Raw genomic sequence first — 21370 nt, 5'->3', positions numbered from 1 at the left:
TGCCCCTGCGGCCCAGCCCTGCCCGAGTCCCTCAATCTGCCCCCAGCCCCCCAACTTCAGGGCTGACTTCTGGCAGGCCGGGGCTCGCAGACCTGCTCTGGCACGGAGTCCCATTTCCCATCTGATGGGCCATGGAGGTTTATAGTGTGAATATCACCTAGAGTAGACCGTGGTTGGCAAACTGCGGCTTGCGAGCCACATACAGCTCTTTGGCCCCTTGAGTGTGGCTCTTCCTAAGCCTTAGGAGTACCCTAATTAAGTTAATAGCAGTGTACCTACCTATATAGTTTAAGTTTAAAAAATTTGGCTCTCAAAAGAAATTTCAATAATTGTACTGTTGATATTTGGCTCTGTTGACTAATGAGTTTGCCGACCACTGGCCTAGGAGCGTAGGTGTACATTGCTTTAACAACTGAATAAGCTAGCTGACTGCCCCTCCCCCCCCCATATCAGATATAGGAAATAAAAACCAATAAGTTAGGGGTCCTTTCATGTGGGGAGTACAGCCATATACAGCTATAGGCCCTGTGGGCATCTAGATATTACAATGCAGGGTAATAATTTTCATACTAATGGGGCCTCGGTCATTAAGTTTAATTACATTTATCTTTTTAAGAAAAGCAGGGAAGAGTGTGATATGTTTTAGAAGTTTTAATCCAAAATGGACGAAACGTCTTGCTGCTCAGGTAGAACTGAGCCTTTAACCATCTAGAGAAGTTGCCTGTCCAGGATGACTTGTTTTTACGATTCCAGAGCCGAAACTCTTGAATGAAACAGAACAATGTCCCATCTGTGTTACTTATAGACCAAATGTACACAGTCTTCTGGAGCCAGACTCATCCTCCAGGCCAGGCCTGCACCAACCTGGGCCCCGGCGCACCTGGGCTGGTCCAACCCCAAAGGTGAGGATGGAGTCGGCGAAGAAGGAATGACACGGAGACAGCGTTCAGTTGATCAGCAGCCTAGCCAGGATCTCTAGCCAAGTTCTGGTCAGGATCTCCAGCGAAGTTCTGGTTAGGATCTCCAGCCAGGTTCTGTGTCCATGTTCTCTTGCTAGGTTCTCCAGCCAGGTTCTCCAGGTTCTCCAGCCAGGTTCTGTAGCCAGGTTCTGTCTAGGTTTTCCAGCCAAGTTCTGTAGCCAGGTTCTGTCCAGGATCTTTTGCCATGTTCTCTCCAGCGAAGTTCTTCTGTCTCTAGAGAACGTTCTGTGTAGGTTCTGTGCCTAGGTTCTGTCTCTCTCTCTGTCTTCTTACATCTGTATTTATACCAGTTGATTCCAATCCTATCAATCTCTATTCCAAAGGTTAGGGCGTTTCTTATCTCCATTCCAGGGAGTAAAGATTATGTAGCTTAAGCATGATTGTTCGTAGTTAAAGTGATTAATTACCCGCCTGGCACTTAATTAAGGGGTTTTATTCCCTCCCTAACTTCAGGGGAAAATCCCTACCTGGGGAAACAACCTTTCTTGGAGAGGTGACCTTGGTTAAAACACAGTGCCAAGAAGGTGAGCAAACATATTAAGAACAGTATGCCATATATGCCAGGTCCCTTGAAACAGCAAGGATGGACCGGCTCCCGGCACCCCTCCCTGTCCCTGGGCTTCCGTTTACCTTGGCTGACAGTGCCTCCCTGCTCACCTGGGCTCACCACGTCCCCCTGCTCCTTCTCTTTCTTTGCCTCCGCGGGCCTTCGTCATGGCGCTGTGGTGGCACCAGGAAGAACAAAAGCTTCTTTCTCGTGATGATGCTATGTTGTGCTGAAAATGTCAGCCCATCTCCCTGATAGGGTTCAGACTAAGACACGACCTTCCTGCCCTGGAGACGTGGTTGGATGAAGGCAGGAGAAGCCAGTCCAGAGTCTAGTGTGACACTAAAACAACAAGACCCAAACCCCCAACTGCAACAAACAAATACAAGGAAACTCCAGTTCCTGGAAAGTATTAGGGCCAAAGACGACAGTGAGTTAGAAAGAAGGCGACAAGGGTGACGCTGCCTGACTGTGGCTGATGTCCTTGGAGTGGGTGACACAGGAGACGAGGGGACCCTCTTCCTTTAGTCATGTTCCCTCATCAGCAGTGGGCCTGGCTGGTCTGATTGATTAATGAGCTTAATTACTGATCCTCATCACCCATGAGCCAGATGACCAGCCGCGTAGGCTGGTGCCAAGGACTGGAGACCCCAGGGCAAAGCCTGGACGAATAGGTTGCCATGGGCTCCACGGTGGGGCTGCTACAATAAGAGACTCACACAGGAACTGAGGACTGTTGGGGGGCAGTGAAGGCACCAGGGCTCCCCAGGCTTCCCGGAGCGTGACCCGCAGGACAGCGGGTCTCTGTGGGGGACAGAGGCAGGAGCCATGGGCAATGGACACTCGCCCTCTCCCCAGCGCAGGCCTGTGCGGGGCCCGCTCCTGGAGCCCTCCTCTCTCGGAGCACCTGCTCCAGCATCCTCTCCCTCCCGCGGCCCCGCCTCTCTCCCGCCTGTGCAGCACCCGACCCCATCCTGCACTAGTGAGCGCCACTGTGTTTCCTGCCAGTGGGACCCTTGGCCTGCCTAAAGGCTAAGGGCCCGTCCTCGCCGTCCTCAGCAGAGACGGGATCTCACGGGATCTGCAAGGCGGCCCTTCGGCAGGGCCGGGCCCAGCGGGCAGGGTGTGACTCGTCACTAAGACTGCAGAGTGGGGTTCTCACCCCGGCAAATGGGGACAAGAGCTCCGTGGGTTGGAGGAGTCCTTCATTTTTGCCTCTGGTTCCCTCACTAACAGACTGGGCGACAATGATAAACCACATCCTTTCTCCGTAGGATGAGGGGTCCGAGTAGATGAAAATGCCATTTGTCCCAGCTGCCGCTCTGAGAACAACACACACATCTGTGTTAATCCCCGGGAGGGAGGTACATCCCCAAATCCTGGGAAACGCAAGCACGGGGGGGGGGGGGGGGGCGGGGGGGGGCGGTGGTGAGTCACTTGCCACAAGTCCCACAGCTGGTGAGCGGCCGGCAGGGATCTGAGCACCGTCTGTCTGGCTTCAGCGTCCTTGCCCTTCTCCATGCCCTTCACCTGGCTGAACTCACATGCCATGTTGCCCTCTGGGCATCCCTGGACTGGGGCGTGGGGGAGAGCTGGCGGTGAGACGGACGAGGCTGGGGCCTCGCTCTGTGCTCTGGAATAGGCGGTCTGTCGTATGGGCCAGGGCACAAGCACCCCCAGGAGCGCTGCCCTAGGCCTGTGTCCTCTCTGAAGGGCATGCGAAGTGCTGGCCGGTCAGCAGGTACCAATCAAAAGGCTCTCTGTGGGCTCAGTTCAAGGGCTGTTGACCCCAGCGGACGCAGGAGGTGAGGCCACCCTTCGCTGACGCTCGGCTAGACATTGCTCTGACATGTTCCATTGCTTTGGGTGAGACGGAGCTCACCCCAGTTGTCGGAACAAAGGCATTTCATGGGGACACATGTGTCCCAGCAGCTCGGTGGCCTGGAGGCACGCCCAGGGACGTGCTCCTGAGCGGGGGTTTCAGGGTTCGCCGCTGAATTCAGAGGGAGGCGAAGACACGACAGCCTCCATTGCCAGTCTCCATCCCAGGCCCACGCGTGGGGGCAGATCGTGTCCCGAGGTACCTGGCTGAGGGCAGCTGACGTCAGCAGCGGTGGCTGGTGACAATTGCCGAGACACAGGAAATGCCAGGCGGGACCTGGCAAGGGTGTGCAGGCCCTGGCGATGGCCCTGCCAGGCCCCTGGCCGGGCCCCAGAGCGCTGTTGGCCAGGAGCGAGGCGCGGAAGCAGCTCTGTTCCTGGGAAGCCCCTCCCTGCCCTGGGCCTCCCCTCCCGGGTGTCCCCGTCCACAAAGGCCGCCCTGTGTGGCCTTCACGTGAGTTTTCCCAAGTCAGGACACGGAACAGCCAAACCCATAGGCTGCCTGGCCATGGCAGCGCGATGGAGGCCAGGTGCACACTGCCCGTCATGTGAGCGCGCCAGAAGGGCCAAGGTGGGAGGTGCCCCCGAGGCTGGACCAACCAGCCAGACGTGGAAAATTGTGACTTACAGCGGGTCTCTGAGCTTTTAAAAGGAGAGCGTCCCTGAACCGGCCCTGATTCCGGACCTGCCGCGCCATGAGGACTCTCATCAGCCTGCCCCTGCTCCTCCTGGGAGCCCTGGCCCATCAGGACTGGACGTACACAGGTGAGCCCCACCCCAGGGCTCGGGGGCCCCATGGCCCTCCTGAGGACCCCGGGGAAGCCTGGCATTTCAGGCGTGGGAGCTCCCCACACGGGATCATGTGTGCCCTCCGCTGGGGCCCGCCCTGCGCCGGCTGCAGGGCTCGGGGTGAGGAGGACGCACCGTCCTGAAGCCGCGATGCAGGGAAAGGGACTGGCTCGCCCTTCCCAGGCCCCGGCTCACCTGCCGCTCTTGGGCTCGGACACGTTCCTGCCCCCGGCTGGCCCGGGAGCCTGGGCCCTGTCCTTTGCTTTCTTGGCCTGTGAGTGGGAAACAAAGTTGTCACAAAGGGCTGCCCGCTGGCCTGGCCGGGTGGCTCAGGGGGTTGGAGCATTGTCCTGTACACCAAAGGCTGTGGGTTCGATTGCTGGTCAGGGCACACACCTAGGTTGCGGGTTCGACCCCCAGTTGGGGTGTGTATGGAAGGCGACCAATAACTGTTTCTCTCTTACATCAATGTTCTTTCCTCCCTCCCTCCCTTCCTCTCTCTCTAAAACCAATAAAAACATATCTTCTGGTGAGGATTTAAAAAAACACACACAAGAAACCAAGGGCTGCCTGCCCGCAGCCTCCAGGGCCCGGGAGCGCTCTTCTCGGCTGTCTCACGAGACGAGGCCGCCCCAGAACATCCTGACGGCCGAGGACCCGGGCACCCAGGCCTCTGGGGGCCCCCAGCTGCCCGCCCTCGGTCGCCAGGACCCTGTTGACACTGGAATCTACACTTGACTGAACCCCGACTGTTACCTGTGAAATGAAAGCCCCTGGCATTTAGCCCCATGGGAGCCAAGGAGAGGGAGACCGTGTCTGTGGGGCTTGGACGCGAAACACCCCTGCCCGTGGCAGTGCCCAGAGTGCCTGCCTCCCGCCCCGTCTTTCCTGAGCTGCCCCGAGGCATCCTGTCGGGGCCACTGGCCGATGCAGGACCAGGAGCAGACACGGTGTGGGGCCCCCTCTGCACAGCCCACCCCCGACACGGGAGGCACGGGAGGCACGGGAGGCACCCATGTCCCGTTAGGCTACGGGCAGCGGGACTAGGGACGCTGCAGGGAGACCCAGGGGGTACAGCTTCGGGGCAGCCGGCCAGCCCTGGCCTCTGGGTACTGGGCTAAGGAACCCATGAGGCCATGGCCCCGCTGGGAGGGCAAGGGAGAGAGGGAATGCCAACAGCCCGGCTGTGGGGCTGTGGCCTGCAGACAGCCACCAAGGGCCCGGAGGACTGGGGCAGCTACTGCCAGGGCCTCCCGGAATATTGAGCCCTGCAACCCCCCCCTCTCCCCCCAGTGCTGGCAGGGGCCTGGGCCAGGGCCTTTCATCTTGAACTGCACATCTGCCTCCCGGAGAGAATTGTTTAAACCTGGTCTGGACATCACGTAGAGAAGCGCAGTATGGACTTTCTGTTGCAAAGCCAAGAAGCTGCTCAAGTTCCTGGTCAAAGTCCCCCTTAACACAAACTGTGCTCTTTTCACGCATCTGGGCCCCTGGGGAGTGGGGGTGGGGGGCGGGACTTGGACCCACAGGCACAGGGGGGTGAGACCAGGACCCACAGCTGTTCTGAGGTCATCGCTCTCCCCACGGTGGCTGGGAGAGATACATTTCCTTACTTTGATATATATATTTATTGATTTCAGAGAGGAAGGAAGAGAAAGATAGAAACATCAGTCATGAGAGAGAATCATTGATCGGCTGCCTCCTGCACGTCCCACACTGGGGATGGAGCCCACAGCCCGGGCATGTGCCCTGACGGGGAATTGAACTGTGACCTCCTGGTTCATAGGTCGGTGCTCAACCACTGAGCCATGCGGGCGGGGCTGCTCTGATATGTTTTAACCAGTTATTTGCTCATCTTTGAATCGATGCTTCCCTTCTTGCCCCGAGTCCATACCTGGTCTTTAGGGATCGGGAACCAGGTGGAAGGCCTGGGGCCAGGAAGCAGGTGGGAGGTCCTGCCGGCGGGCGTGGGGGCCGTGTCACTCTCAGGGGTGGGGGTTGGGTAGGACATGGTGGCATCCAAGGAAACGGGAAAATCCATGCTCTCCGTTCGCAGGAGGTCCTGGGCTCAGTGATGCCCAAGCCCAAGGAGCCCCTAACGCACTTATCAGCTGCCCGCCCTTCAGAGGGAAACCGAGGCTGTGTAGTCACCACTGTTTTCAAAACACCAAGTTGTGCCCTAGCCGGTTTGGCTCAGTGGATAGAGCATCGACCTGCGGACTGAAGGGTCCCAGGTTCGATTCCGGTCAAGGGCATGTACCTGGGTTGTGGGCTTGATCCCCAGTAGGGGTCATGCAGGAGGCAGCTGATCGATGCTTGTCTCTCATTGATGTTCTCCCTTCCTTTCTGTAAAAATCAATTAAAAAATACATTAAACACACATACACACACATACCCCGAGTCGTGTCTGCAGGGCAGGCGCTGCCATAGGGAAGCCCAGACGCCGAGGCCCCTCAAGTGGGTTCAGATGCCCCTCCCACCCCCTTCTGAGGCCCTGGGTCTGCTTTCTACAAGGCAGCCTGGCCTTGACCCTGGCATCCTGCTGGCCACTGGGGGCCCCGGCTGGGCAGGCTCTGCTGTGAGTGGCAGGCTCTGACCTTTGCCCTAACTGGGGCGCCCCAGGGAGGGCCCTGACCTGTGCTCCCCTTTGCTCTCTCCCGCCTCAGAGGGGCCGAACGATGAGACACACTGGCACGAGGAGTACCCCACCTGCGGGGGGGACAGACAGTCGCCCATCGACGTGCAGAGGAAGAAGGTGCGGTACAACCCCTCCCTGAAGGCGCTGAACCTGACCGGCTACGAGGCGCAGGGCGGCGACTTCTTCATGACCAACAACGGCCACACAGGTGAGGGGAGGGTGAGGCTCCTACCAGGGTGGCCGCAGGGCATCGAGAGCAGCGGTCGCCAACCTTTCGAACGTCTCGGACCCTCCATGGTGCGGACCACCTGGCGACCGCTGCTCCAGAGCACAGCCTGGAGGGGGACCGGTGTTGGGCCCTGAAGTGAGGAGGCTCTTCCGAAGGTGTGCGGCCTGTTCTGAGCTTCCGTCCCCGCTGCTCCCTCAGTCCCTGCCAGCCGCTCCTGTGCCCACTCAGACCAGCCAGAGGCAAACCCAGGTGACAGAGGCAAACCCAGGCGACAGGGGCAAACCCAGGTGACAGGGGCAAACTCAGGCGACAGAGGCAAACCCAGGCGATAGAGGCAAACCCAGGCGATAGAGGCAAACCCAGGCGACAGAGGCAAACCCAGGCGACAGAGGCAAACCCAGGCGACAGAGGCAAACCCAGGCGATAGAGGCAAACCCAGGCGACAGAGGCAAACCCAGGCGACAGAGGCAAACCCAGGCGACAGAGGCAAACCCAGGCGACAGAGGCAAACCCAGGCGACAGAGGCAAACCCAGGCGATAGAGGCAAACCCAGGCGACAGGGGCAAACCCAGGCGACAGAGGCAAACCCAGGCGACAGGGGCAAACCCAGGCGACAGGGGCAAACCCAGGCGACAGGGGCAAACCCAGGCGACAGAGGCAAACCCAGGCGACAGAGGCAAACCCAGGTGACAGGGGCAAACCCAGGTGACAGGGGCAAACCCAGGTGACAGGGGCAAACCCAGGCGACAGGGGCAAACCCAGGCGACAGAGGCAAACCCAGGCGACAGAGGCAAACCCAGGTGACAGGGGCAAACCCAGGCGATGGAGGCAAACCCAGGCGATAGAGGCAAACCCAGGCGACAGAGGCAAACCCAGGCGACAGAGGCAAACCCAGGCGATAGAGGCAAACCCAGGCGACAGAGGCAAACCCAGGCGACAGAGGCAAACCCAGGCGATAGAGGCAAACCCAGGCGACAGAGGCAAACCCAGGCGACAGAGGCAAACCCAGGCGATAGAGGCAAACCCAGGCGACAGAGGCAAACCCAGGCGACAGAGGCAAACCCAGGCGATAGAGGCAAACCCAGGCGACAGAGGCAAACCCAGGCGATAGAGGCAAACCCAGGTGACAGGGGCACACCCAGGTGACAGGGGCAAACCCAGGTGACAGGGGCATACCCAGGCGACAGGGGCAAACCCAGGCGACAGAGGCAAACCCAGGTGACAGGGGCAAACCCAGGTGACAGGGGCAAACCCAGGTGCGGTGGCCATGCTGCCGAAGCCACAGCCCCGCTGGTTTTGCTCCCTGATCTGTGCCCCTGCCTGATTTCCTCCTTTTCTCTCTGGAGTCTGATTCGCTCACAGTGCCCACAGGAGGCCCAGGGTTTCTCAGAGGTTTAAGAGAAGCCCTGCGTTCCCTTCCCTCCAAGAAAGGGGTGGAGGTCGGCAGGAAGAGCGGGGTGTGGGCGGCCCCCCGTCGGAAGTCTGGACCAGACCATGTAACATCCACGCTCTGCGTTTGCAGAACGTCCCGGCGGCTGGGGTCCCCTCAGCTTGTCAACCAGAATACACGCACAGCTCACGCACGTGACTCAGTGACTCAGATTTCTCTCACGTATTTTGGAAGAGTCGTACAGTTCAGCTTCCACGATGATCTGGCTACTCTGTAGAATGGCTGTGTTTTCAGCATGCTCCATGCCCTTCAGGTGGCCCTGCTCGCGGCACGCTAGCCAGGCTGCCTCCCCGGGAGGCCTGGCCCATCGGCCGCCTGCACCCCTGGCTGCCCCCCGACCCCGTCCCCGTTTTCTCTTCCAGTGCAGATCAGCCTGCCCCCCACCATGCGCATGACCACGGCCGAGGGCACCGAGTACATCGCCGTGCAGATGCACTTCCACTGGGGCGGCGCGGCCTTAGAGATCAGCGGCTCCGAGCACACCATCGACGGGCGCAGATATGCGGCTGAGGTACCGTGAGCGTCCCGCCAGGCCCGCCTCCCTCAAACCCCACAGTCACCCTTCTTTTCTCCTTTTAATATACTTTTATTGATTTCAGAGTGAAAGGGAGGGTGAGAGAGAGAGAAACATCGGTGTGAGCGAGACGCATCGATGGGTTGCCTCCTGCAGAGGGCCCAACCAGGGCCAGGGATCAAGCCTGCAACCCAGGTTTGTGCTCTTGACTGGAATCGAACCCGAGACCCTGCCGTCCTTGGGCCAATGTTCTAACCACTGAGCAGAACCGGCCAGGCTGAACTTTCTGGACTTGACAGAAGGGCCTAGACGGAGGGCGGCGGAGGGCGGCGTTGTTTGTGTGGGACAGTCTGAGGCCTCGGTGGAGCCTCTTTGCTTTCCTCCTTCCTGCAAACCTGAAGCCTTCGGAGTCTGCCTGAACGGCCCCTGACCCCCCTTGTCTTGCTCCCCCAGATTCACGTCGTTCACTACAATTCCAAGTATGAAAGCTACGACATAGCCAAGAATGCTCCCGACGGCCTGGCCGTGCTGGCAGCCCTCATCGAGGTAGGCGCAACCCCGCGTGGGCGGGCGCAGATCGGCGTCCACACGGGCGTTCAGTGTGGACGGGGGTCTCCTTCCTGTCCCTGCTCCCCGTTTCTGAGCTCCCAGCCCTTGGACAAGCTGACTCGGGGAAGGTTTACCCTTTTCCTTCTGTGTCATCAAACTCGGGGACCTTGGACAAGGTGACTTCAGAGAGCTGGGATCACGGGGTGCTGACTGAACCTCAGCCAGGTGGAGGGTAAGGGGAGGCCGGCGGCCGCCAGGTGCAGGCAACACCTCTGAGTGTCTAAGGAAGTCGGGGGGCGGGGGGTGTGGGACTTTGGGCTCTGTGGCAAGGAGTAGCGCTGAATCCGGTCCCCGCCCCCCCCCCCCAAACAAGTATTAAGTTGGATAAAATGGTCACAAGCAACCATATCAGTGCTCTGGAAACAGACCAAAGGCAGACAACACACGGAGGCATTTACTTGTGAAAAGTAGCTAGAATATTTATATATATATTGATTGATTTCAGAGAGGAAGGGAGAGGGAGAGAGAGATAGAAGCCATCAGTGATGAGAGAGAACCATAGATCGACTGCCTCCTGCACGCCCACACCAGGGACCCAGCCCACAACCGGGCATGTGCCCCGACTGGGGATCGAACCGTGACCTCCTGGTTCATAGTTCGAAGCTCAAACACTGGGCCACACTGGCTGAGCTAGAATTTTGAGCAAGAGCAGTGGTAGCCGGTGGACTTCCCATCCCCACCGCTAACTCGGTAGCAAGGTGGCTTACCAGGGGGGCTGGACAGGAACGCCAGCAGCTGCACTGCTTGGGGCAGGGGGCTGACTGGATTTGGGATATAAGCTGAAAACTCATGGTTGTGGCGGGGAGGGGGCGATGGCTGTCAGTATAAGTAGCAAATTTGAAAGAAAAGACAGAAAACGGAGAAAACTCGCAGCTCTGACAGCCTGCGGAGCAGTCCCAGTTGGGGTGAGTGGCAAGGGCAGAGCGATCAGAAATTGATGGAAGATGTCCTGGGAATGAGAGTCACAGAGGGACTGTAAGCTTCCCAAGAGGTGGGAGCAAATGCTGGGGCCAGCGTGAGAACTGGCTGGGCTTCGTGCTTCTCGACCCTCACCCAGCTCCAGCAGCAGCGAGTGAGATCTAAGGGCTCAGGGCATTTAGCATGACCTCTGCTCAGAGCCTTGACTGACCACAGCTCCACTGACCCTCAGCGGCCCCTAGGAATTCAGGCTAAAAAATAAAACCAATATTTAAGAACTGAACAGAGACAGACACACGCGGATGTGGAGGGAAGAGGGCCATGTGACAACGGGAGTGCAGACTGGAGTGAGGCAGCTGTTAGCCGAGGGACACCAAGGGTTGCTTATAACACCCAGGAGCTGGAAGAGGCCAAGAGGCGTCTCCCGTGCAGCCTTCAGAGGGAGCATGGCCATCAGGGCACCGCGATTTCTGATGTCTGGCCTCCAGAACTGGGAGAGAATACCTTCCTGTTTTTTTTAGGAAAAAAAGAAAACCACACAGAATGAAACACCAAAAAAACAGAGCAAAGACATCCACTGCTACATACTGCTGGGGAGACGTATCATGCAATAAAGCCAAGGCAACTTATTAAACAGACATACAAACAAACAAAAAACACACCCTCAGCACAATTTTTAAAAATCAGAATTCATATTTGCTCTTATGCATTATCTAAAATGTCCAGTTTTCAACCCAAAAAGTTGGGCATGCAAAGAAATTGGAAAGTGTGATCCATATTTTAGAGAAGAGAAAGCAGTCAATAGAACGAATGCTGAGTGGACGGAGAGTGATTTAACAGTCAGTACTTTAGAACAGCTATCAAATAATTAAAGGAAAATATGACAATGATCCCAAAAGGGAAGTCTCAACAGATAAACAGAAGCAGTAAAAAATGCACCAAATGGAAAGTCTAGAGCTGAAAAGTATAATGAACAAAATGAAAAAATTCACAAGAGCTCAAAGCAGATGAGGCAGCAAAAGAATTTGTGCATTTGAAGACAGAACAAATAAATTATTCATCTTGAAGACCAAAGAGAAAAGATTGAAGAAAAACAAATTCATGGGGCAGGACCACATGTCCCAACATACATATAATGGGAGTCCCAGAAGGGAAGGAGACAGAGAAAGTGGCAGAAAAAAAGTTGAAGAAACAATGGCCAAAATTTCTCCAAATTTGATGAAAAACATTAATTTACCAGCCAAAGAAACTCAACAAACCCCACATCGGATAAACACCCAGACACATCAAAGTCAAACTGCTGAAAGCAACAAGAGAAAAAGAATTTGTTATATATACAGACTGGCAGTACAATTAACGGCTGACATCTCATTAGAAACAAGTCATCAGAAGGCAGTGGAATGACAGTCAACCAGGAAGCCATATCCTAAACCACTCTTCAAAAATGAGGTGAAATAAAGACATTCCCAGATAAACAAAAACCGAGATAATTGCTAGCAGACATTCTTATAAGTATGAAAGGAAATCCTTGGGCCGAAAGAAAATGACACCAGACAGTAACTCAGATCCACAGAAAGCAATGCAGAGGCCAGAAATAGTAGATCAGTGCGTACAGACAAAAGAGCATCTACAGAAACTATATTTTTTGGTCTCAACCCCCCCCCCCCGCCCCCCAAAATAGCTTAAAGCAATAATAATGCCACTGTATTGTTGTTGGGTTTATAATATATGTAGGTGTAATTATAGATGACAAATGATGGGGAAGAAATGGAGCTACACTGGAGGAAAGTTGCTATATTTATTTATTATTATAGTTTTTAAAAATATTTTTTTATTGATTTCAGAGAGGAAGGGAGAGAGAGAGAGAGATAGAAACATCAATGATGAGAAAGAATCATTGATCAGCTGCCTCCTGCACACCCCATACTGGGGATTGAAGCCACAATCCAGGCATGTGCCCTTGACGGGAATCAAACCCAGGACCCTTCAGTCCACAAGCTGATGCTCTATCTACTGAGCCAAACAAGCTAGGACGAAAGTTGCTATTATTTTACTGGAAGTTAGTATCAACCTAAGTTAAGTTGTATATTGTAATCGCTACAGCAACCACTAAGAAAATAACTAAACGTGGTTCCATGGTGCACTGGAAGCATTTGTTGAACACAGAAGGTGGAACAGAGGGACAGAAAAAGACACGGCACATTTAGAAAGCAAACAGCAAGAGGCAGTTATAAATTCCAGAAACCTGGATTTATACGCGGTGCAAGAAGAAGTGGCTCAACCCCATTGACTGGAAAGAACTATTGAAAATAGGCATTTTTCACCCAAAGCAACTTTTCTGACTTTAAGAAAGTCAACACTCATTCAAAAGCGGAAGAGGCCCCGGCGGGGGGCAGGGCGGAGCAGCCAGGGCTGGCGGGGTCCCTGGGATATTCCGACAGCGACTTCTGGGCCTTCCCATGAAGCTGCCAAAATGCTTCAGAGCTCGTCTGCCTGGAAGAGACTGGGATGCCAGAAGGTGCCCCCTCTCAGCCCTCACGGCTCTGCCCAACCAGCCAGGGGACCGGCAGGTGGGCCAGAGGGGACAGGGCCAGTCTCTCCCCACTGAGGTCATTGCTCTGTTTGCCCTGCAGGTCAAGGACTATGCGGAAAATTCGTATTACAGCAACTTCCTTTCTCACTTGGAAGACGTCAGGTATTTAGGTAAGGGAGGCCAACAGCGGCAGGAGGGAGGAGCGGGGAGGAATGAGTGTATGGTGGGGGGGGGGGGGCAGGGGGCGCGGGCAGGGAAGGGTGGCTCTGATGGGGAGGGTGGCAGATGAGCCCCGTGAAGGGTGAGCACCCTCCCTGGGCGAGGTCTCCTTTTCCGGTCATTCCTGCTGTTGGCTCAGGCCTCGAACCCGCTGAGAGCCTGTCCATAACCTACCTGTCCCTCCCACAACCGGGACCCCTGGATGGCCAGCGCTATCTTCACTTAAGTGCTCCCCCCCGCCTCCGCCACCCTGGCCCCAGCTGGGAGGTGATCGATCCTGGTCCCTAGAGAGAAGGGTCCCCCTCGGTGGCGAGCTGAGACCAGTCTCTAGACGGCAGCCCCTCATCATCGTGGGGGACACGCAGACTGGGGGCTGGACTTCCCGCCCTCTGCCTCCGGGAGGCCAGTTCAGGTCAGAGGGGTCACCTACTCCCAGGGCCAACCCTGGACCTTGAGCAATCAATACCCACTTCCGCTTTGAGGGCTTGGCTTTGCGCATCTCACTTTGGCCACTTCTGTTCTCGCCCCTCCGCCCGGCCTCCTGACCTCCCGCCCATGGGCCTCCTGGCTCTCACCACGAGTCAGCCTCGTGCCTTTCCTCTCTCTGTACCTCGCAGATTCCAGGGCCTTCGCTCCGACAAACGCCCTCCTCGCCCTCGCACCCACTCCCCCCCCCCCCCCCCATCCTCCACAAGCTCACCTGCCAAAGCCCAGACCAACCCCAGCCTGCAGCCACGGCAGCAGATGGCTGGGTGGAAACGGACATGCATGGGGATTATTGTTATTCGTAGCTACAAATGTGAACAGGCCTGAAGCCGCCGTAGAAATCTTAGACGACTCCTCCGGGCCTTGGCTGTCCCCCTCTCCAAAAGGATCACCTCACACTTCCTCTTCTCTCCCGAAATCCTCTGCCCTGGTCTCAGCCCACACAGTGATGCTGATGATAGGTCACACGCATGTCTGCATGCCGGTCCATGCCAGCACTTTACAAACACATGCCCCTCCCCCCACAGCACCCCTGCTGACCATTCCCTTGTTACAGAGGAGGAGGCGCCTTCGGGACGGAGAACTGGCCAGGAGGAGGTAGCTGAGGGGTCTCCCCCGGGTCTTTGCTCCTCATCCTTCCAGGAAGCAGGACGCTGGGGAGGTGTTTCCCCGGAGTCAGCCGGTGCCGCTCCGTGTGGGTCAGGAGTTTGCAGGAGGCGAGCTCTGAGCCGAGCGTCCCCTCGAGGGGCTGCAGCAGGCCCTAACGTTCTTCATCTGTGGTCCCCTCCGTTAGGACAAAACACCGTTCTGAGCAGCCTGGACCTCCAGGACATGCTGCCCGCAAACCTCCGCTTCTACTACACCTACGCGGGCTCCCTCACCACCCCGCCCTGCACGGAGAACGTGCGCTGGTTCCTGCTGGCCGACTTCGTGCAGCTCTCCAGGGCTCAGGTACCGCGTGGAGCCCTTCACCCAGGGCTCCCCTTTGGACTGCCTGGCTAACAAGGGTGCTCCCCCAAACCCCACACGGGGCCACCTCCCGGGCTCCGGTGGTGTGTCCATGGACAGGGCTGCTGGGCCGCCCTTTGTTGGCAGGGTGATCTCACCGGTGCTGTGGCAGAGGCGGCCAAACAGGCATCACAGAACCCAAGGAGCCATAGCTCCTGCAGAAAAGGGACAGGCCTGACCCGGGCCAGAGGAGGGAGCTGCACAGTGAAGGCAAATTCTCACTGGGCGCTACTCTCAGAGGCGCTGCTGTCGGCCCCTGAAGTGCAAAATGCCATCCTCAGGGGGCTTGCGTTCTGACTTCACCAATGGCTCTGTGACGGACAGCGTCACATGTAGGTCTTTGCCACCGAAAATCCCTGGAGCCCTCTGAGAAGCGCCGGAGCGTCATCTGTCCCCCAGCAGGGCACAGGCACAGAGAGGCATGCTGAGCTAAAGGAAGGGCAGGGGGACCGAGGGTGCCAAGCCCAGCGGACACTTCTTTTCGGGTGATATTCTTCCTCAGGAAAAAATATTTCTTTTTCTTAAGCTCTTCATTTCCCTGCTCCAGGAAAGGTGGAGAGACCCATATTCAAGGAGACCCATACCTATACCCGTACACAAAAATGTTGCCAACCAGAAGTTGGAAGTGCCCCAGATACCTAATACAGGGTGTCCCAACATTCACGCAAGATTTGCAATTCAATTCAATTGCAAATCTTGCGTGAATGTTGGGACACCCTATAGAATCAAATGTAAATTATCCCTGGAAAAGTGCACCTTAAATCCCTATATTGAAGAATTTCCACAAAGTTACCAGAAATGAGCTTAATTAGAAACAAAATCACAAAATACACAAGGAAAAAGACACTGTGAGTGAGCGTTAGCAGAAATAGACCTACACAAGTTTCAGAGAGCAAAATGATCAGTTAACGTAAAATAAGAATGTTTATATATGTAAAGCTGCATAATAGGTATAAGCATGTTTAATATGAGTTTTAAATATGACAAAAGAACAAAAAGTATAAAAATGACCACAGAGACTTGAAAATATAATTTCTAGAGTTGAAAAGACAGTAAGAACAGAGTGAATGCATTTACTAGCAGAGCTGAGAAAATTATCTAAAATGAAACACAAAGAGGAAAAGGGGTGAAAAAGAAGTAGAGAGACAGAGAATACAGTGGGAAAATCTAACCAATATCAAGTTGAAACTCTAGGAGGAGGGAGGTAGCATAGAGAAGAGGTACAATTTGAGGAATATTGGCTGACAAATTTTCAGAAGGGTTGAAAGACACAAAGTCATATATTCAGTTAGCCCAATGAGTCCATGTAAATTTTATTTAAAAAAAAATTTTTTTAAAATATATTTTTATTGATTTCAGAGAAGACGGAGAGAGAGAGAGAGAAATATTGAGAGAGAATCATTGATTGGCTGTCTCCTACACACTCCCCACTGGGGATTAAGCCCGCAACCTGGGCATGTGCCTTTGACCGGAATCAAACCTGGGACCCTTCAGTCTTCAGGCCGACACTCTATCCACTGAGCCAAACCAGCTAGGGCTCAATGTCAATTTTAAAACACACACACACACACACACACACACACACACACTAAACATATCAGAGTGAAATCACAAAAAAATCAAAGACAAAGAAAACAATTTAAACATCAGCCAGAGAGGGAAAGTTAAAAGAGCAGGATTACACTGACAGTTGATTCCACGCAGCAGCAGTGAGAGTCAGAAAGCAGTGAAATCATCTTTTCAAAGCACCAAGAGAAATAAACAGCTGATCTAGAATTACACACGCAGCAAAAATGCCTTTCAAGGATGTAGATGAGATACAGATATTTTCAGGAAAACAAACATCGAGCTTGCTGCTTGGCATGTCTCTGTTTACGTCCTTCTCCCCTTTCTACTGTTGAACAAGTACTCGCAGAAAGTGATTAAAAGAGATTTTTGGAAGAATAAATGGATGCATGTCCTGTGCCTGCCAGGTAGCACCCAGAACTTCCTCTGGGCTTGAGATCTCACACCTGCTTTATCAGCGTTACACAAGTCTGAGACTGAGTCCCATTTCTAATGAAACTCTTTCAAATCACCATGTGTCTCTACCTCTCCCTAATCACTTCCTGTTGCCTACAGATTGGGAAGCTAGAGAATTCCTTACTGGGTCACCAGGACGAGACCATCCGCAATGTGTACCGCAATGCCCAGCCCCTGAACGGCAGAGTGGTGGAAGCCAACTTCGAGGACCACTCTAATTATCGTAAGATCAACTCTCAGTTATTCTTTGCAATCTGTGGACCGCTGTTTCCCTCGGTCTCTGGTGGGCCTCTCTCTTCTGGCAACCGAGCAGGGAGGAGAGTCAGCTAAGCAGCAGGAGGCCCAGATGGGCCCACTTGAACCGGGCGTGGCAAAGGGGGCGACTCATTTTCCTAGTCCAGGCAGCGATGAGGATGGCGATGAGGATGGCGGCTGTATGCTTTACTCCCTGCCTGGCCCTGGCCGCAGACAGTAGGAGAAGCAAGATGTCCGCAATATGCAGACACTCCCGTAAGAGTGTACGTCGAGGTTAACCTTGTGTAACCCATCCTAAGTCATTCCCCACACACTGTCATCTTAGCCTGTAGCCCAAGCCATCTCAGCTCCTCCTACACACTCCCTCAAGGTAGGGTGGGCCACACTGTTAGCCACATTTTCTTGGGGATCAAGCCCTGACACCGGGGTGCTGGGTGTAGGTGGAGGCCGTCCGACTCCCCCCGAATCGCTAACCCACTGGGTCAAGCTCCGACTTCGGTTCTGTGGTTGTAAGAATATAAATACTCTGCAGTTCTCCCATCTTTATGTTTGTCTGCTCTGTCTCTACAATCTATTTCTATCTACCATTCCTGACACCTTTACATCCTCTAACACAGGGGTCCTCAAACTTTTTAAACAGGGGGCCAGTTCACTGTCCCTCAGACCGTTGGAGGGCCGGACTATAGTTTTTAAAAAAAACTATGAACAAATTCCTATGCACACTGCACATATCTTATTTTGAAGTAAAAAAAACAAAATGGGAACAAATACAATATTTGTATTTGCATGTGGCCCGCGGGCCATAGTTTGAGGACCCCTGCTCTAACACAATGGAATTGGTTTCCAATCAATATCACCCCATCTTTACCTGTCTCTTTTAAGATTTTTAAGTCTCCGTACCTAGCGCCCCCCCCCTTCCCTCAAAATATGCTTTTCTCCCCATCTTTCCTTCTTGGTTCATTTATTGATTTCCTTCGCATCAGTTTGCTCCTCCAATATGATACTAAGAGAAAAAATAATGATGCCAGCTGTAATGATAATTTCCCCATATTATACTGCACTGGCAGCAGCAGAGGTGTGATGGGGGCATCGCCTTCCCTTGATCACTGGGTCGCCTCCCGCCCCTGAGGGCTCCCGGACTGTGAGAGGGGGCAGGCCGGCTGGAGGACCCCGACTCCAGTGCATGAATTTTCATGCACCCGGCCTCTAGTTTCCCCATATTATACTACAGACCAGCGGTCGCCAACCTTTCAGACCTCACGGACCACCGGTTGGCGACCACTGCTCTAGGCGATATTAGCAGTAACGCTTCCTTTTTCAAAATGCTGGCATCTTCCTAAACAGGTCCAGTTGCTCGTGGGCCAGCCACGGGGAGCTCAGGTTCAATCCGTCTCCTTGTTCTAATTTTGCCAGGTTCCCCAAATCAAAATTAACACTATTTTTTTTTCCATCTTCACCTGAGTATATGTTTTTATTGATTTTAGAGGGAGAGGAAGGTGGAGAGAGAAACATCAATTGGTTGCCTCCTATATGCACCCTGACCAGGGCTCAAACCTGCAACCTAGGGATGTGCCCGGAACAGGAATTGAACCTGCAACCATTTGATGCACGGGATGATGCTCCAACCAGCTAGGCCACCTGGCCAGGGCCACACTATTCCTGCCACAGGGACAGACTGTACAGTTCACCATAGGCCACATCGCAAATGCTCTGTCTACTTGGCAGGGGCAGGGATGTCACTCCAATGTACCCTCACGAGGGGCTCAGGTGTCCCCGATACCGGGACCTCTTAGGCCCAGCACTCCCCGTCGCTGTTTGCCTGGAGGTCCACTGTGGCCCTTCTGAGCCTCGTTGCCTGGGATGGTTCCCGTGACTCCCGGGAGACAGTAAGAGGGCTTCCTCCCACACCCGCCCTGGACGGACCAGTGGTGGCCCGCCTTTGCTGATGAGGGTGCAGGGGGGTGGCAGCAGGCCCTCCTTCTGTGTAGTCGTGATTGTCCCCGGTCAAGCCGGTTGGGCGGCCCATGGCTATCCCCTAGTTCTGCATCTCACAGTTCCATAGCATGACCAGCCCTCAGTGAGGAAGGACCTGAGAGCCAAGGGCTGTTCCCAAGCAAGACGCTGGTCAAACACAGACCGCGGGCAATGGATCGGGAAACACTTCCGCACCCTAAGGAGAGGAAGGGCCACTGGGCACCACAGGAGAAGCTGAGGCGTGAGAGTATAGACCCGCCTTCGACATGTCACCCCTGGCAGACCGGCAGCTCGCCAGCCTGGATTCACACCCAGTGGAGATGCGGGAAGCCAATCGGATGGACACGCGGGCCTTCGGAGGCACCGCACACACTGCCCTGAGCTCACGTGTGGGGAAGGGCGTCTGGCTCTCCCGCTCTCCGGGTTCATGGGGGCCCCTCTTCTTTTTACAGGCTCTGAGCTCCAGTCCTACCTGCGCAAGATCGACGGTAAGCTCGATGACCTGCTGAGATCTGAGAAGAAAGCGAAGAAAGTGAAGAGAAGAGCCATATTCTTTTGAGCTTGCAGGGTGAGGTGGGGCAGGAAGAGCCCACGCCCGCCCCGGGACGCCACCTGGTCCGGCCGCACCACGCCCCCTGGAGCACCCGTGCTGATTTCTGATGAGAACCCCGAGACCACCCCCCGCCCCCCCCCCCCTCAGGCAGTGAGATGGCAGAAAAGTTTGAGGAGGGATGTGAGGCAGACCCCCGGTGGGAATGGGCTGGAACAGGAATGAAAGGGCTGGCTAGCCTCCTGTCGAATCCTGCACGCTGATCTTTCTAAACGATAAACCCGCTCCCACGTCCCTGTAGCATTTAGATGCAATAAATGACTTTGGAAATGTGTGTGTGAGTGTATGTGTGTGTATGAATATACAGAGATCTGGAAGGTTCCACACCAAGGATTTAAACGATCCTTTTCTAAGTGGCTTAGATTATACTTTTTGATAAATAAGCATTGCTTCTGTAAAAAGAGAGAAAAAAAATAAAACAAAAGAAAGAATGAAGAAGATCTAGAATCTTCTAACATTTCAAAATTTCACCTTTTTTTTGTAGCCAATCACATTGTTTTAATGTTGGAAGGCTAAAAAATGAAATTTCCCAGCCCCCAATGGACATTTTAATAATTTTTGTGGGAAGTGTAAACATTACTGCTGACTGGTGTTATTGCTTACTGTTAAGTTCTGATTTCAACTTTTCACTCCTATGAACCACACAAAGCAGGAATTTGGATGAATTTAGTTTAAAAACTGAAAACAAACATCGAAGAAAAACAACGACCAGATGTTCAGTGATGCCAGTTTGGGGCTAATCTGATGTCCCCCCGATTGGCCTTGGGAACACTTTCCTAACTGAATTCCTGAAGTTTCCTCTTGGGAGCCGTGGAGGTGGTGGGGGTGGGGGGGGGGGCCCCCCCGGGAAACACAGCAGGGAGGGCAGGAAGAATCTGCCTTTACACCGCCCAGAGCAGGCTCCTGAGGTGGGAGGAGGACCAGCCCTGCCCGCCCCCTTGGGCCTCTGGGAGCCGAGCTGGCAAGACGCTCTCAGGCCCTGGAATTCCTATGTCCAAGGCTGGTGTCCACAAGTTCTTGGTCCTGAGAAAAGGTTTGAGAAACAAGATATCCGGTAGAAACAGCCCACCAGCTGGTCCCTGGTGCTCTCAGGAGGTGTCCCTCTCACCAGTGCCAGGAATTTCCCAAAAGGCCTCCTGGGGGTGCCCTTCAGTGAAAATCTCACTGAACCCAGGGTTCTGCCAAGGACAGTCCAGAGGGCTGAGCTGACGGCTGCACTTGGAGAGGAGGTGCTGCCCTCCAGTGGCCGCTGGGAGGATGGCGGGGCCTGTGCCCAGGGAATTGTATTGTATGTATGTATGTATGTATGTATGCATGCATGCATTTTATTTTTTATTTTTGTTGATTTCAGAGAAGGGAGAGGGAGCGAGAGATAGAAACATCAATGATGAGAGAGAATCATTGATCAGCTGCCTCCTGCACACCCCACACTGGGGATCCGGCTGGCAACCCCAGCATGTGCCCTAAACCAGGAATCGAACCGTGACTTCCTGATTCATAGGTCCACACTCAACCACTGAGCCACACTGGCTGGGCCCAGGGGACTTGAGAGATCCATCCATCCCCTCTCATTTTTTCCTATTGGTAAACTGAGGCACATAACAGGGCCTGTAAAGGTCACATGACAAGTTACAGGCGTGCCAGGGACTCACAGCACATGTGTGTTCCTGGCTGGTCTTCTCCCACAGGAAGACGGGACTGCGCTGGG

The 21370-nt window shown here is 54.5% G+C and overlaps 1 protein-coding gene across 1 annotated transcript; it reads left to right on the top strand.

Annotated features, from left to right (window-relative positions):
- Window positions 1-3548: 3548 nt before the first annotated feature.
- CA6 (carbonic anhydrase 6) lies at window positions 3549-19936 on the top strand. The gene is made up of 8 exons (XM_081087055.1): window positions 3549-4173; window positions 6864-7043; window positions 8877-9025; window positions 9482-9574; window positions 13189-13258; window positions 14587-14744; window positions 16923-17046; window positions 19505-19936. Exons 1-8 carry the CDS (start codon window positions 4104-4106, stop codon window positions 19609-19611), a joined length of 951 nt encoding a protein of 316 aa, XP_080943181.1. The 5' UTR covers window positions 3549-4103; the 3' UTR covers window positions 19612-19936.
- The last annotated feature ends 1434 nt before the right edge of the window (window positions 19937-21370 follow it).

Source organism: Myotis nattereri (assembly GCF_964212035.1).
Source record: "Myotis nattereri genome assembly, chromosome: 3".
In the NCBI taxonomy this organism is placed as follows: domain Eukaryota; kingdom Metazoa; phylum Chordata; class Mammalia; order Chiroptera; family Vespertilionidae; genus Myotis; species Myotis nattereri.
Note: the sequence above shows the minus strand (reverse complement) of the source record. Positions and strands in the feature narration are given on the sequence as shown.

Coding starts and splice junctions, on each gene's coding strand:
- CA6 (XM_081087055.1), top strand. CDS start 4,104: ATGAGGACTCTCATCAGCCTGCCCCTGCTCCTCCTGGGAGCCCTGGCC. Junction 9,575..13,188: donor TGCTGGCAGCCCTCATCGAG/GTAGGCGCAACC, acceptor TTTGCCCTGCAG/GTCAAGGACTATGCGGAAAA. Junction 14,745..16,922: donor TGCAGCTCTCCAGGGCTCAG/GTACCGCGTGGA, acceptor TGTTGCCTACAG/ATTGGGAAGCTAGAGAATTC.